Source organism: Anolis sagrei, chromosome 3 (assembly GCF_037176765.1).
Source record: "Anolis sagrei isolate rAnoSag1 chromosome 3, rAnoSag1.mat, whole genome shotgun sequence".
Classification (NCBI taxonomy): domain Eukaryota; kingdom Metazoa; phylum Chordata; class Lepidosauria; order Squamata; family Dactyloidae; genus Anolis; species Anolis sagrei.
In genome coordinates this window covers 26444865-26461549 of record NC_090023.1, presented here as the reverse complement: position 1 = coordinate 26461549, position 16685 = coordinate 26444865, and the positions used below count along the sequence as shown (strand labels likewise).

Here is a 16685-nt window from a genome sequence, read left to right as displayed (position 1 = left end):
CATGCAGTCATGCTGGCCACATGACGCAGAAGGTGTCTATGGATAATGCAAGCTCTTCAGCTTAGAAATGGAGATGAGTACCACCCGCAGAGCTGGAGATGAAGGGGAAGCCTTTACCTTTATCGGTGTATCTGTGCTTCATTGTTGCTTTGTGTTCGTATATGCTGAAATCCACCCTGAGTCCCCTTGGGGAGATAGGGCAGCATACAAATAAAGGATTATATTATTATTATTATTATTATTATTATTATTATTATTATTATTATTAAACATATGAGCTTAGAATACTAACATTCCCCCCCCCCCCCCAAAATGTGGATCACACAAAGAGAGTACTTATTCCTAACATTTATTTATAAATAGATATGATAGAAGTGAGTTGGACCACTCCTAAGTAGACTTTATTAAGAGCTTACCTTCTTGAGCTATTGAAATACTTAATGCCCATTCTGTTCTCTTTTTAAGCAAACTTAACAAGAAAAGAGAAGATTCGACAGAACTTCCTGGAGTAACTGGAGAATGGTTTCAAGAAATACAGAGGACAAAATTTCAGAATGACTCTGATGCCGGCAGAATGTCCAAACAACCATTCACTCACAGGCTGAGAAAGGCCATAGGGAATGGTGAGTTACTACTATTTAATTTGCAATCAGTAATACTGGTATTTCCCAGAGTAAAAATTGGAAAACCAAAGAAAAGTTCCAATAAAAATATCAGAATGTTGCATTGCAGAAAAAGTCACAAGATTTTCTGGAGAAATACAACGTTCCAACTAAGGGAAGTGAATTAAAAGACAATTTTGCAGCTTGGTGTTATCATAGAACGGTTTCTATGATAGTAATCAAATTGTGACTGCCCTGTTATCGGATGAAATGGTGACAGTTTCAAGTTTCACAATGGATTTAAAACATAGAAAAAAAAATATATCAGATGGAAAATGTAACGTAGCAATTGATTGCATTCACTAAAGTGCTTTATACGTTTTCCTACCAGAGACAAAAGGCATAGAAACATTTTAGATAACATCAGTTTGCAGATAAAACAATACATGTCTCCTGTCGGCTTGTCAGGGAACAAGAACTCAATTTAGATAAATGAAATGGATGACTGGAGCATTGATAGATTAGGTGGAAGTCTGCAAGTGTGCTAGTGACAATGTAATCAGAACTTCGGGACAGGAAGATTGAGTCGTCTTGTTTGACACTCATGTAGATGCCGAAGGAATTTCTACCAGCGCTACTCCTTTCATCAGCATCCTAGCTCACATACTGCCCCACATCCTGGAGATATGGTTATTCATGCCTGTTCACCAGGATACAATTGAAGATTCTGAGAAAGGGTGCCTCTACATTTAAAATTAATGCAGTTTGACACCACTTTAACTGCCATGACTCAATGCTATGGAATCCTCAAAGTTGTAGTTTACAAGGTATTTCATGTTCTCTGTTAAAGAGTGCTGTGGCCTCACCAAACTACAACTCCCAAGATTGCATAGCATTGAGACATGACACTTAAAGTGGCTGATATCAGGATGTCAGCCAGCACACCAATGCCTTAAATCAAGAAATGGCTTTCTAAGATCTACAGAGATACTCGCAGGAACACCTCAGCAAGCGAGAGTCCAAAAGTGGCAGGTTAAAACCCAGAATCTCAATCCATGACTGATATGAAATGAGAGACTCCATCCTGGGTACACAGAAGACTGGACAACTTGGAAGGTGCTGAACAGATTGGACTCTGGCACCACAAGATGCAAAGGCAACCTTAAGGAATGAGGCTACAGAGTGGAGCCCACAACATGTGAATGTGGAGGAAAGCAGGCCATAGGCCACCTATTACAATGTAGTCTTAGACTTGCCACATACACAGTGGAGGACCTTCTGATAGCACAGTGGTTCCCAACTTGTGGTCTTTGGATCACCAGTGGTCCACAAGAACAAAAATATGGTCCGTGGTCTCAACATTACTACACTGTTGCCTCAAAACCATGTGGCAACAAGATCAACTGGTCTCGCAAAACCCTCTCATAGTGCTGAGGCAACAGGGATGTTGGGAGGGGAGAGGCTGACTACTCATGAAAGATTACAGCTACCACATCAGTTCTAGATTATTAAATATGGTTTTCTGTGGGTGAGCAGATGGCGACTCCTGGATGATATATGTTCTGTATTAGAAACTACAGCTGATGTGGTCTATCTAATGCAATTTTCTGAATCAGCATTCCAAATAACCAAGCTGAATCTAAAGTTGACCAAAAACTGATTTGTAAGCCTTTTGGTACTAATGTTGGAGAGTGGTCACTGGTCAAAGTGATTCCTGGTCAAGTGATCTTTGGGCAAAACAAGGTTGGAAACTGGACTGATGTGCATCAGTCATTTACTGATTCATTTATATAGTATCATGCCAGCAGTCCTTTCCTGCATATAGACATTACAGAACTGTCCAATTCTAATTCCCACAGACATAAGTCCACTTTTGAAGATGTAAGTCTGCAACAGGATTACAGACAAAATTAAATTAACAATGGTAACCTAGTCAAGGGGAGTGGACCCCTTGGAACTATAACTGTAACTGGTTGCTTTTAAAAAGTAACTTTCCCAACTGTCTCAATCAGCTGAGCTCCAGGTAAAAGTATATAGGGTTTCACATGTGATATGCATATGTGGGAAAATATGAATAATCAGCTGCATTAGATTTTGGATGCAACTACACTATAGAATTAATGCAGTTTGATGCCACCTTGACTTATTCATTTATCATGTCAGAAGTGATTTAAAGGTGCAGGTGTGATGTATTTGAAAACACAAACAAAGTTAAAAACTTGGCATTATGCTAAATGCCCTTTGACCAGTAGCTGGCCACTTGGAGTGCCTCTGGTGCTGCTATAACAGTGGTTACGCATTAAGGTACTGACTAGAATTTGGCAATACACATTGGGATACTCTTGTCAGTGTCTGAATTTGCATCTTCACAATTCACTAACAGGATTTCTTAGCACCTCTGATATGTTTTGCATCAGTTTTCATATTTTACAAAAATATGAAAAATGGTTTTAATTACTATATATACTCACATATAAATCTAGACATCTTAGTCAAAGAACTAGCCCCAAACCTGGGTTGGCCTCCACAAGTCAATATGAGTACAGTACCTTAACTCTTATAAAATCAAGTAGTTGATGCTTCTATGTGCCTTATACACCTTTGTATGTCCTATACACCTATATGCCTTATATACCTACCTACATGTCTTTGTATTGTAATGTCGCATTGAATGATTGCCACACTGTAAGTCACTCTGACTCCCGTTTTGGGTGAGATATAGCAGGGTAGAAATATAGTAAACAAAAATAAAATAAAATAAATGCACACAGTCTGAAGGTAATTTTGTACATAGTGTTTATCCAGAACTAATTGGCTAGTTGAGAAGTTATTACAGTCTACAATCTAGATGAAAGTGAAAATTGCACATCACAGAAGAGAAGTAAACACATAAACAACCCTTATATTATTTTGTGAAAATAATATTGTAGCCCTCATATTGTTGATCAGATAATATCAATGCTTGTAATGCATTATTTCCAAGCTCTGACCAAAACAGATAACAGCACACGCATAAATGCACAAAGCACATTTTTTAAAGCTGCATGCTACTTTCCCCCACAAAAACCAAGAAGCCTGCATGCATTTGTATTTCCAATGATGTAAAAACAAGTTTTCCAACTTTTTCCCTTTCCTTTTTCAGACTCTGCAAATACAAAACTACTTGGTCCCCAGAAACATGCATCACCTTCCATCCTTGGTGGGCTGCGAACGCCATTTGCTTCTCTTTTCTCCTCTTTCAGAAGATCTAAAAGGCAACAGCATCCAAAACCTCAGCAGAATCCACAGGAATACCCTTCTCGGTGAGCTAAAAGCATCCTGTCTCCATGCACTCAGTTGTTTTGGGCTCAAGCTTGTCCTGAGCAGTTTGTTACTCTGTTTCCAACATCAGCCCTGGAGGATTTTTCCACTGGTTAAATTATGAAATTGACTGTAGTGTTTTACTACATCTTTTCATGTCTTGGAAAATTATATTGTCAAACAGGGCAGTCTGCCTATGGATCTAGGACCTCTCCCAAATGTATGTCTGATGGCTGTGTATGTGTGAAAAGTGCCCTAAAACTGCCACTCTGAAGTGGCCCTCATTCTCCAAAACACCAAAGACTAGCTGAAAAACCCAGAAATTAACAGTAGAAATAGACTTCCTATTATTTCTAGGATCAAATATTTGGCCCAAAATTGAGCTATGCAAATCACTGTGCTATTGCCCACCTTTGTTGTATATATAAATCCGGAGCTTGGAAAAGTTAATTTTTGGATCAAAAAAATGCCAGCCAGCATGGGAATCAAGCCATTGATCCATTAAGGTGGGTATTGGAGGGAGAAATGTTGAGCTCACTCTGTTATCAACATCTGTATTAATGACTTAGATGAAGGGTTAGAAGGCATGGCCATCAAGTTTGCAGATGACACCAAATTGGGAGGGATAGCCAATACTCCAGATGACAGGAGCAGAATTCAAAACTAACTTAACAGATTAGAGAGATGGGCCAAAACTAACAAAATGAAGTTTAACAGGGTCAAATGCAAGATACTCCACTTAGGCAGAAAAAAAGTAAATACAAAGATACAGAATGGGGGATGCTTGACTCGACAGCAGTACATGTGAAAAAGATCTTGGAGTCCTCGTGGACAACAAGTTAAACATAAGCCAGTAATGCAGCTTAAAAAGCCAATGGGATTTTGGCCTGCATAAATAGGAGTATAGTGTCTAGATCCAGGAAAGTCATGCTACCCTTCTGTTCTGCCTTGGTCAGACCACACATGGAATACTGTGTCCAATTCTGGGCACCGCAATTGAGGGGAGATGTTGATGATCTGGAATGTGTCCAGAGAAGGGCAACTAAAATAATCAAGGGTCTGAAGAACAAGCCCTATGAAGAGTGGCTTAAAGAGCTGGGCATGTTTAGGTTGCAGAAGAGAAGGCAGAGAGGAGTCAAGATGAGGGCCATGTATAAATATGTGAGGGAAAGTCATAGGGAGGAGGGAGCAGGCTTGTTTTCTGCTGTCCTGGAGACTAGGACGCAGAGCAATGGCTTCAAACTACAGGAAAGGAGATTCCACCTGAACATGAGGAAAACTGTGAGAGCTGTTCGGCAGTGGAACTCTCTGCCCCGGAGTGTGGTGGAGGCACCTTCTTTAGATGCTCTTAAACAGAGGCTGTATGGTTATCTGTTGGGGGTGCTTTGAATGCGATTTTCTTGCTTCTTGGCAGGGGGATGGACTGGATGGCCCACAAGGTCTCTTCCAATTCTATTATTCTATTATTATTCTTGGACGACAAGTCCAATAATCCCTGAATATTGGTTAGGCTGGATATAATGTAGGGCCACATGTTGTCCAATCACTGCTCGGAATCAGAGACTCCAGGGTTTCAAAATCTGGATGTTCACTAGCCTTATTTAGAGATGCTAGGAATTGGACGAAGAACTAACTTCATGCAAAGCATTGAGGTGCAGCTCTTCCCATCAAAGCTATTTTACCTTTGCTTTTCCATATTGTCAAAATTGGTTGACACAGATCTAGTGGATGAGATATAGATCTTGCAAATAGAAAGACACGTTGCCACATGTTAGCTTCAGGTTGTATTGGAGGATAGTCTTTGGATCCTGCTGTTGCTGCTGTTGCTTGCATTCAGATTGATGTCAAATAACATACGAACAAGCACCATGACATATGAACATCATGTTTCTTCTATTATTGTTCATTACTCATGCAGGAATTTCCTGCTGGGTGTGCTGAGCATTTTCCCTGCTGATAGAAAGAAGGAAGAGAGAACCACCAGTGTGCACATATGTAATGGAAATGCTAAATAGGAGACTTCTGTTCCTCTGCTTAGTAATATAAAGTTTGACAGAAGGGAAGGTACAATACGCAGAGCTTTTTTAATGAGATGGTGTCTAATTGTTTGAAGGCTCGTTGCAGAAACTGTTCAACTTATTTATTTATTTACAGTATTTATATTCTGCCCTTCTCACTCCAAAGGGGATTTAGGGCGGATTACAATGCACATATACATGGCAAACATTCAATGCCAATTAAACAATGACAAGAAAGACAACTATACATAGAAAGAGGTATATATAGGCTTCCCCATCTTCAGCATCTTGGAGGCTGTGCTTGGTTCCAGCCACAGGGCTGTTGCTGTTCCATCTTCCCTGTTGATGAGCTTTGTTCGTAAACTTCCTCCTTTGATTGAATTGCCGGCATTTTCTTGCATTTCCTTATGGGTGCCTTAATACCTCCCTGCTTTTAAAACAGTACCTATTTATCTACTCACATTTGTTTTCGATCTGTTAGGCAGAAGCTGGGCTGAAAGGCCAGGCGTTCACCCTGGCCCGGGCTTTGAACTGTCAACCTTCCGATTGACAAGATTTGCTGCAGCTGGCGGTTAGCCTGCTATGCTAAACCCCGGCCCAATGCTTGTCTTTGTTCTCAATAGTTGTTGTGTTCCTTCAAGTTGTTTCCAATCTATGACAACCCTAAGGTGACTTATCATGAAGTTATCTTGGCAAGATTAGTTCAGAAAACTAATGCACCATTGCTTTCCTCTAAAGTTGGGACAGTGACTTGCCCAAGGTCACCTAGGGAGTTTCATGGCTGAGCAGGATTTGGACCCTATTCTCCAATATCATAGTGCAATATTCAAACAACTATGCAATATATATGTGTACGCATCCAATATACATATATCAATACTTGCTTCAACAAGTCTTTACCGTCTTAATGCTCTGTTGATTTTAGCATTGGCTTTTGAAACATTACTAGATTATTAGACTGGCTTTGCAATAATTTCCTTTAATGTTTGAGCCAACAGTGCTATTGTTTATGTAGTCAAAATGATATAATCCATTCTCAAGAGGGCGGTATCAATGTAGTTGAAGAAACACATAGATTTACAAAAATGTTTTTCTTGTTCAAAGAAAAGTGCTTTGGAGTAAAGTCTCCCGATAATTCAGTAGAGCCGAAGACGGTATTTTCTGTTTGTTGGAGCAGAATAGAAACAAGCTAAGAAATGCCAATAGAGTGGAATATTGTGGAGAAATGATTTGGTTGGAAATATAAACAGAAATAATTCACATTGTACCATCTTGTTTGCAGGTCCCACTTGTTTTATTGGGTATTTTGTGTATCCAAATACTTTGCAACATCATGGTGAAATATAACTCGGCCTATTTGTTATTGTGGTAACAAGTAGAAGGCATAAAGAGATGTTTTTCTCTCTCTCCTGTAATATTTGCTGCTGCACAATATGCCAGTCAGTGATGTGTAAAAGAAATTTGCTCCTATTGATTTATTATGCAAACATTTCTCTATTTGCCCTGCCTGAACTAGACGTGAGCTGCATGCACATCACATTCCAGAATCTATACATTATCTGTACATTACTAGATGGCCGTGAATGCATTCTGGCAAAAAGCACAGATTTGAAAAGTGTGCATGACTTCAAATATGTGGAAATCATAGCAGAAACTCTGAATACCTGTTGTAGTAAAGAGTAATGGCTTTCAGGCTTTATTTGTGGGATTCCTACATACATCTAGATCAGGGATGGGCAACGTGCTGCTTTCAAGGCATTGCTCGACTGTCGATCTCATCATCCGTACTCAACACAGCTATGGTGAAGAATTCTGGAAGTTGCAGTCTGAAGACGAATAGTTATCCTTTGGTCTAGCAGGGTTCTTATACTCTTGAAGTAAGAAGAATCCTTCTAGACCAAAGGATAACTTGTTTTGATTTGTGATGTTTGGGCATGGATTGTTTGAATCTGTCTAGGTCAGTGTTTCTCAACCTTCCTAATGACCTCTTAATACAGCTCCTTTTGTTGTGGTGACCCCCAACCATAACATTATTTTTGTTGCTACATCATAACTGTAATTTTGCTACTATTATGAATCATAATGTAAATATCTGATGTGCAGAATGTATTTTAATTCACTGGACCAAATTTGGCACAAATACCCAATACACCCAAATTTGAATACTGTTGGGGTTGGGGGGGGGGGGGGTTACATTGATTTTGTCATTTGGGAGTTGTAGTTGCTGGGATTTATAGTTCATCGACATTCAGAAGCCTACTTTGATGGAACTGAAGAAAACTTGACACATAGAACTCCCATGACCAACAGAAAATACTGGAAGGGTTTGGTGGGCACAGACCTTGAGTTTTGGAGTTGCAGTTCACCTACATCCAGAGATCACTAGATAGGTCTGGACCAAACTTGGCATGGATACTCAACATGCCCAAATGTGAACACTGGTGGAGTTTGGGGAAAATAGACCTTGACATTTGGGAGTTGTAATTGCTGGGATTTATAGTTCACCTACAGTCAAAGAGCATTCTGAACCCCACCCAAACTTCCCACACAGAACCCCCATTACCAACAGATAATACTGTGTTTTCTGGTGGTCTTTGGCGACCCCTCTGACACCCCCTCGTGACCCCCTCCCCCAGGGATCCCAATGCCCAGGTTGAGAAAAGCTATTCTAGGTACACCTTCTGCATTCCCACATTAAGCATACTTTTTCTATTGTGTCAGAAGAAACAGGAGGGTTAAGGCTCATGGGCTGGATCTGCTTGCTTGGGATATTTGCAGTCACTGATATGAAGCAGGGCTTGCCTGCACAAGAGAGTGCTGGAATCAATCCTGGGGAGGTGAGTAGAGAGTTGTAAAAAGCATAAACAAACAATGTGGGTCAGAAAACCTGACTGCAAAAGGGAATGCTTGTCTCTCCTGGCTGTAAACTCTGCACCTTTCTTAAAAAGTTTATTTGCCTTGGAACCTGTTCTAGAGGAAGACTGAATATTCAGAGCTTTCCCGCCTCCCTGAAAAAATTAATAATTAAGCAATACCTGTTTACAATTCTGTTAAAAAAGTCTGTTGCCAGCAGCAGTCCTTCATGCAGGGGAAAGTATGACTGAGTACAAACTTCCCAAAAGTGGCTCCTTATCTGAGATCCCATGCTTTTAACAGCAAGTAAAGTAAATGTAAAGGTTTCTCCTGACATTAAGTCTAGTTGTGTCCAACTCTGGGGTGGTGGTGATCATCTCCATTTCTCAGCTGAAGAGCTGACGTTGTTCGTAAACACCTCCCATGTCATGTGTCCGGCACGAGTGCATGGAGTGCTGTTACTTTCCACAGAAGTGGTACCTATTGATCTACTCACATTTGCATTTTTTCAAACTGCTAGGTTGGCAGAAGCTGGGCATAACAGTGGGAGTTCACCTCACTCCCCGGATTCAGACCGCTAACCTTTAAGTGAGCAAATTCAGCAGCTCAGCAGTTTGACCCTCTGCGGCACCAGGGGGCCCTTTTAACAGCAAAGAGGTGACCAATTTTGTAGGAACCTCTACATACCTGCTAAATTGCTGCTTGCCATGTTAGCCATTAAAAGGATGCATTTCTACCATATTAGGGAGGGAAAGGAGTTGAAGGCTAAAATCAGATGCCTGGAAAACATGAGCACAAAGGTTGGACTAGATGGCCTCTAGCATCACTTCCAAATCAATGGTTCTTATGGTAGTTCCAGAGATGGAGAAAGAGGTCTTCTTTCCTAGCCAAAGGTGGGACTAGATGGTCTTGACAGACCCTTCTAAACCTATGGTTCTTGTATTGCCAGAGATGGAGGAAAAAGCCATCCTTGCAGGCCAGCCATGGGATGAGAAGTATGTTTTTAAAAAGGGAGAGAAAAGATTTGAAAGAATCCAACAAGTGGCACCTGCCATTTAACAAGCACAAATGAATCTGGCAACTTCACTCCGGACAGTATTCCCAGATTTTTTCCCGGGGGGCAATGCCTTTACTGTGCTTCATCTACCGTATATGCATCCAGTGGTCAAACAACATGAAGCTGACAACCTCCCTATAATAACATGCAGGGCCCTGAAGTATGACACTAGCAAGGATATTCCTAGATTCCATAGTAATGAAACATGTACTTGCTGGTAAACAGGATTTTATTTTCAGAACATCAATAAATCTGACGCAGTTCAAAGGAGGTTCAGGGAAGTCGCATAATTGGGAGGTGGCGCAATTAACAACTGCAGGATTATTTAACTCTCCTGCCTGTAATTGGCCAAGGTAGCTAAGGGATGCTTGTTTATTATAGAAGATCCTTACAAGGAAAAGAATAAATTATTTCAGTGGTTCAGAAAAATTCAGGTAGGGGAAAACTATTTAGAAAAAATTCAGAAACTTGTAGAAAAAGGCAATCCAAATGTTTAAAAAAATGAAAATCAGGGAGATAGAAAAAGCTAAATGCAGGCTTAATACATTCTTTAGAACTTGTTTAACAACCTCCTCCTCCCTCCTCCTCCCTCCTCCTCCTCTTCCTCCTCCTTTTCCTTCTCCTCCTTAACTTGGCTGCCACCAGAGCCTAGTGTTGGAATAGAAAACCTGTTTCCTCCAGCTATAACCAGCCCTCCACATTCACAGGGTTTAGGGGCACAAAACTGCCATGAAAGTTTTTTTTCCTGTGTCAGGAGCAACTTGAGAAACTGCAAGTTGCTTCTGGTGTGAGAGAATTGGCCATCTGCAAGGACGTTGCCCAGGGGACGCCCGGATGTTTTGTTATTTTGCCATCCTTGTGGGAGGCTTCTCTCATATCCCCACATGGGGAGGTGGAGCTGACAGATGGAGCTCATCTGCAGTCTCCCCGGATCCGAACCTCTGACCTGGCCATCTTCAGTCCTGCTGGCAATAAGGGTTTGCAGGACAGTGGAACCCATTGTGCCACTGGGGGCCATGAAAGTGAAAAACCATAATAAATAATTTGCTATCTTTTTACCTGAGAGAACACCTCTGGTTCCCAACCTTTTGTCCTTTGTGTGTGTTCAGCTCTCACAATTCCTAACAGCTGATAAACTGGATTGGATTTCTGGAAGTCTAAAATATAGATTGGGAACCACTGCTCTTGAAACTCTAGGTCTTCCAGTGTATCTGTGGTCAATGTCTAGAGGAATCGGACCATGAAGTCACACTGAAGGACCTAGATATTCCTAGACACAACATTTTAAATCAAATCTGTTGCACTCCAGGTCAGGAAAAGCCCTCTGACTGTAAACACCACACCGTTGATTGGAAAACAATCCTTTTATTGAAGATAATTAAAAAGCCGCAAGTAAAAAGCACTTTAAAGAAATAGGTAAATCCAATTAGATAAGAAGATAAGCAGGAGAAAAAATAGTCCAGGGTAAAGTTCAGCAAAGTCCATGAAAACAAAGTCCACACTTTCCTAATATAATTCAGAAAACCAGGAAACATTAATCCATGGCATGAGTATGCATTCATACAATCCAAGAATCCAAACCATGAAACAAGAAATACTTAGACAATAATCTTCCATGCAAGACTTCCGTGAAACAAGGAAGAGAACTACACTTGATTCCAAACGATGCTTCAACTGACTATATTTCCTATACTTGGAACTTTTATCCCCTTGTTAAACTATTCCAAACACTAAGAGATTGGTTTTGCTTTAATTGATATATCCTTATCTTTTCCTGTCGGATCTTGGGAGACCGCCGAAGCCACTGTTTGGTCTGCCTGTTTTGACTAATCTCCTGCCGCCTATCTATTTGCTCATTAAGTTTTGCAGTTGGGCCAGATGCCCAGTTGTTTTCAAGCCCCAAATCCTGGGAACTCTCTGGTAGCAATTCAGGGAGTACACTATCATCCCCACACCTTTCAGGGACATTCTCATGGGAAACTGTACTTTGCAGAGGGTCCTTCTCTGCATCAGTATAATTGACCAAACCATTGCCATCTTGAAATTCATTGGCATCACTTCCCACATCCAAAGCATCCTGATTCTGAAACACAATCACAGGCTGAATTCCAACAAAATTCATGAATAGTCAAATCTGCAATATTCAAAAACTGTAATTTGGGAGGGACCACTGTATTTCATAATGCAACTCCCATTGGTCTCAGTTTGCATGAACAGTGTTCAAGGATGGGTAGAAGCTGCCTTGGGTTGTACTTAACTTGAGAGTGAGTGCACCAAGCCAGACTGCGTGGTAATTGTGAATTAAGAGTTGGGATGTTAATCGCTGCACAAGGCAGAAGGTCAACCTGTTCTGCCTTACAGATTGCCCAATTGGCTCTAGCAGTTGCCTTCCCGCCTAACCACAACCCTCCTCCTTCTCTCTCGTGGTAGGCTTTGCTTACTTTCGTGCCTTGTTTTCAGTGGCCAGCAGTTTCAGTGATGCAACCTGATTTACAGAGAAAGATTAACTGAGGAAACCTCCCTCCACCACGTGATCTTGTTTGAAAACAAATGTTGTATGTTTATGTACTTATTCTTCTTAAGAGCAGAGCAGCAGAAAGGCATACTCATAGCTTCCGTGGAGACACAATCATGTTTGTTAGCAACCTCTAAAACTTTCTGCCACAGTTGTTTTCTATTATGCCCCAGCTTACTTCTGTATTTTTTAATGAAAGTAATAGCATATTCCAGCCTGGTCCCTTCCAGATATGTCAGATTTGTGTGTTTTCAGTTTGTAACCTATGGTGATCCTTAGGTGAGCCTTTCACAAGGTTTTTAAGGGCTGAGAGTCGTTGACTTGCCCACGGTCATCCAAAAGTTTCCGTGGCTGAGCGGGAACTGAACCTTGGTTTCCAGACTCATAGTCCCAATAGTCCAATTACTACACTGCACTAGCTATTTCTACAACTCTCTTACCTCTTAGCAGGCCGTGACGGAAAGCAGGCTGAAGAGCTATCTTTTCCAGTAGGAGACTTCAGTGTTCTCATCAGTTCCCATAGTTTGGTTGCTATGACTATTGCTTTTAATATGTAATTATTATGATGTTGTTAAGTAGAAAAATAGTATATAGGTAGTTCAAATAACATGATCAGATTGATAGATGTGCACAACTGAAATAGCACCCATAGGATTAGATTCTTGAGAAATTTGAAAGACATAGTGAAAACATTACAGATTTTGAAGATTGGCTATGAAATTGGTTTGAGATTTCTTGGACGTATCCAAACATATTTATTTATTACTAGCTCTACCCGCCACGCGTTGCTGTGGCCATCTTTCCCTCCCTCATTCCGCCTTTCCCTTCTTCCTTTGCTCCCTCTTTCCTCCCTTCCTTCCCCTTTCTTCTTTCCTTCTCTCCTTCCTTCCTTTCCTTTTTGCTTCCACCCATCCTTCCTTCTCTCTTTCCTTCTTTCCTTCCCTCCCTCTTTCTCTCCTTCTTTCCCTTCTTGCTTCACTCCCTCTTACCTTCCTTCCCAATTTTTCTTTCCTTTGTCCTTCCTCCCTTCTCTACCTCTTTCCTTCCTTCTCCCCTTTTTCTTTTACTTCTTCTTTCCCTCCTTTCTTCCTTCTCTACCTCTTTCCTTCCTTCGCTCTTTGCTTCCTTCCTTCCTTCCTTCCTTCCTTCTTTCTTTCTTTCTTTCTTTCTTTTTTTCTTTCCCTCCCTCTTTCTTTTCTTTTCCTTTCTTTCTTTCTTTCTTTCTTTCTTTCCCCCCTTCCTTCCTTCCCTCCCTCTTTCTTCTCTTTTTCTGTATCATCATTTAGCTTTTCCTCATTTAGTTTTTTGGGGTTTTTAAGGCCTTTCCACTGGGTTTTTTTTTGGGGGGGGGGAGGTTATGAGTGATGGTCACTTGTTGGTCTGTTAGGAGTGTAGTGTCCAAATTTAATGTCAGTTCATCCAGTGGTTTTTGAGTTATGTTAATCCCACAAACAAACATTACATTTTTATTTATATAGATTAATTGTTTATAATATTTTTGTGTCACTCTCCTAGCCCACCAGGAAACTTTGGTCTCCCTATTGAATTAACCCAGCCTATTGAATGGATCGTTTCATTACAGCCATTCGCACATATCATACTTATTTGTTTCCAATCTATAAAATGGGCTTTCCTCCTCCCTCACAATGTGTCATTGTGCCACCAATCACATTGCACAGGAATATTGACATTAAGGCAAACAGTAGAAGGGGGAGAAGTGACAAGCTTATGAGAATGTGGTTGTCATGATCTTTTCATTTAAGAGGAAAAGTATGCATGACAATGTGGCACAGTGATTTGAGCATTCAACTATGGCCCCTTCCAACACAGCTGAATAAAATCCTACTTTATCTGCTTTGAACTGGGTTATATGGCAGTGTGGAAGGGCCCTTTGACTCCCACTTGGCTATAGAAATCCACTGACTCCCAATCTCAGAAAATTGTGTGATAAGTCTTGAAGGCATACAACAAACAATATTCATAAATGCAATCGCAATGTAAAGAAATAATAGTAATGAAAGTTAGGTGGAAGTTAAAAATACAGTGAATTGAAATGGAAAAACTGACATAGAAAAGGAAAAATATAGATATTAAGAAAGAAGGAGAAGTTCAATAGACGCTCATGCCAACTAGAGTCTCATCACAACCAACAGGACAACCCAGTGACTAGACGTAGCAGCCGCCCAGTACATTGTTTTTGACTATCCAACTATTAATAACAACCAAGAATTTGAGATACTTGAAAAATATGAGACGGGTGTGTGAAACGTGACCAAATTCAGATGGCAAAAAGGAAGTGTGATGCAAATGATGAAGAAATAGTGGTGGATAACACAACAGGGAAAGAACAAAAGAGGAAAGAAGCAAAACCTGTAGAGGAACCTTTAAATCATGCTGTTGAAGGTGTTTCTAAAATTGGCTGTTTTTGACAAAAGAAATTGCATTTTCATAAGTTATTGCATGCATTGTGTGAATAATTACTCCTAATGGGAAGGCAAGAGCCACAAATCCTGCAATTTATTGCTCATTTAAATCCACCTTCAGACTGAGAAGCAGATACGTGCATTGCAGTTTATATTCCTCCCTAAAATACTCCAGTTTAGAGTTCTTGCCAGCCATATTAGCTATCCAGTCTGTCCAGCCAGGGCCTTGCCTCATTTTTGTCTTTTTTCCAATTCATGTTCAACATTGTGTATCTTCTGAGCATTGACAGGACTGAAGACTGACAGGTTGGAAGTTCAAATCTGGGGAGACTGTGGATGAGCTCCCTCTGTCAGCTCCAGCTCCCCACGCGGGGACATGAGAGAAGCCTCCCAAGAGGATGGTAAAACATCAAAAGACATCCAGGCATCCCCTGGGCAACATCCTTGCAGACAGCCAATTCTCTCACACCAGAAGGGACTTGCAGTTTTTCCTGACACACACAAAAATAGTAGAATGCATGTTTAAGATTTCCCTTTAAATTGGTAAAGGTTTTATATTGGGGTTGGGATTTTTTGTCCCTCAGATTATTATTGCTGTCTTGCTCAGAAAATTGTGTCCCCTGGAAACTTTCACCTAAAATGAGCAAACGGAGGCTATCGTACTTTGGAATACCATGAGATGATATCACTTATTAGAAAATACTATAATTGTTGGTAAAATAGAAGGCTGCATCAAAAGAGGAAAGCCACAATACAAGTGAAATAATTCACTCAAGAGGGCACAGTCCTTCTGCGTTTGCAAGACCTGAGCAGGGCTGTAGGTATAAGAGCACTGTTGGAGAACATGGCCACTTTGGGGGAAAATGGTGTATTTCCCCTAGAATGGATCTTCTCAGCCTTACTATAATTTAAGAGCAAAGTTCTGGAAGGTCACTTTTGAGGTGTTTTTCTACAAGCCACCATTCAAGACCAGAGCATTGAAAAATTTACAATGAGTTTACAGCTTCCAGATATAGCTGACTATGGGATTCAGAAGGCATGGTCCCAAAAGGTGCCAGGGTTGATGCCAACACTACCATTCTTTTAGAGCAGGCATAAGCAAACTTTAGCCCTCCAGGTGTTTTGGACTTCAACCCTCACAATTCCTAACAGCCGGTAGGCTGTTAGGAATTGTGGGAGTTGAAGTCCAAAACACCTGGAGGGCTAAAGTTTGCCCATGCCTGTTTTAGAGGCTGTTTTGGAACATTTTTTGCCTGCCAAGACCTTTTGAGATTAGCTGACTCAGTCTGTTTCATTGTTTTTACTTCTTTTCCTTGCCAGGATGTCACATTTAGAGTCTTTATTTTGTAAAGTATTTTATTGTTTAATTACTTTGGTACACCACCCTAGAATCCATATGAATGAAGGGTGGTTTAGGAATTTTAAATATAATGTTAATACTAAATATGTATATAAAGTAGCCTATGTGGAGAAGGACGTTTGCAGTCAGTCTTGACAAAGGATAAAACCAATTCTTTTTCAGACTTAAGTCAGAGCTAGGAAATACTATTGTTGACAACTTAGCTTGAGTACAGGAGCCCCTAATGGTGCAATGAGTTAAACCCTTGTGCCGGCAAGACTGCTGACCGAAAGGTTGGCGGTTCAAATCTGGGGAGAGGGGTGAGCTCCCACCTGTTAGCTCCAGCTTCTTGTGTGGGGACATGAGAGAAGCCTCCCACAGGATGGTAAAATATCTGGGTGTCCCCTTGCAGATGGCCAATTCTCTCACACCTGAAGCAACTTACAATTTCTTAAGCAGCTCCTGCAAAAACAACAACAACAACAAAAACTTGAGGACACTCTGTTGTCCATAAAAGTAACTTTTCCATGATGGCTTAATCCAATATTATTTGTTCTAGAACCAGCTCTGTTGGAAAA

The 16685-nt window shown here is 40.7% G+C and overlaps 1 protein-coding gene across 1 annotated transcript in view; it reads left to right on the top strand.

Moving 5' to 3' along the window:
- Positions 1-16685, top strand: part of EXPH5 (exophilin 5) — a 71279-nt gene that overhangs the window by 33040 nt on the left and 21554 nt on the right. The window contains exons 2-3 of the mRNA XM_060770992.2: positions 466-623; positions 3745-3904. Of these exons, the coding sequence (XP_060626975.2) occupies positions 466-623; positions 3745-3904 (318 nt within the window). The remainder of the gene's footprint in view (positions 1-465; positions 624-3744; positions 3905-16685) is intronic.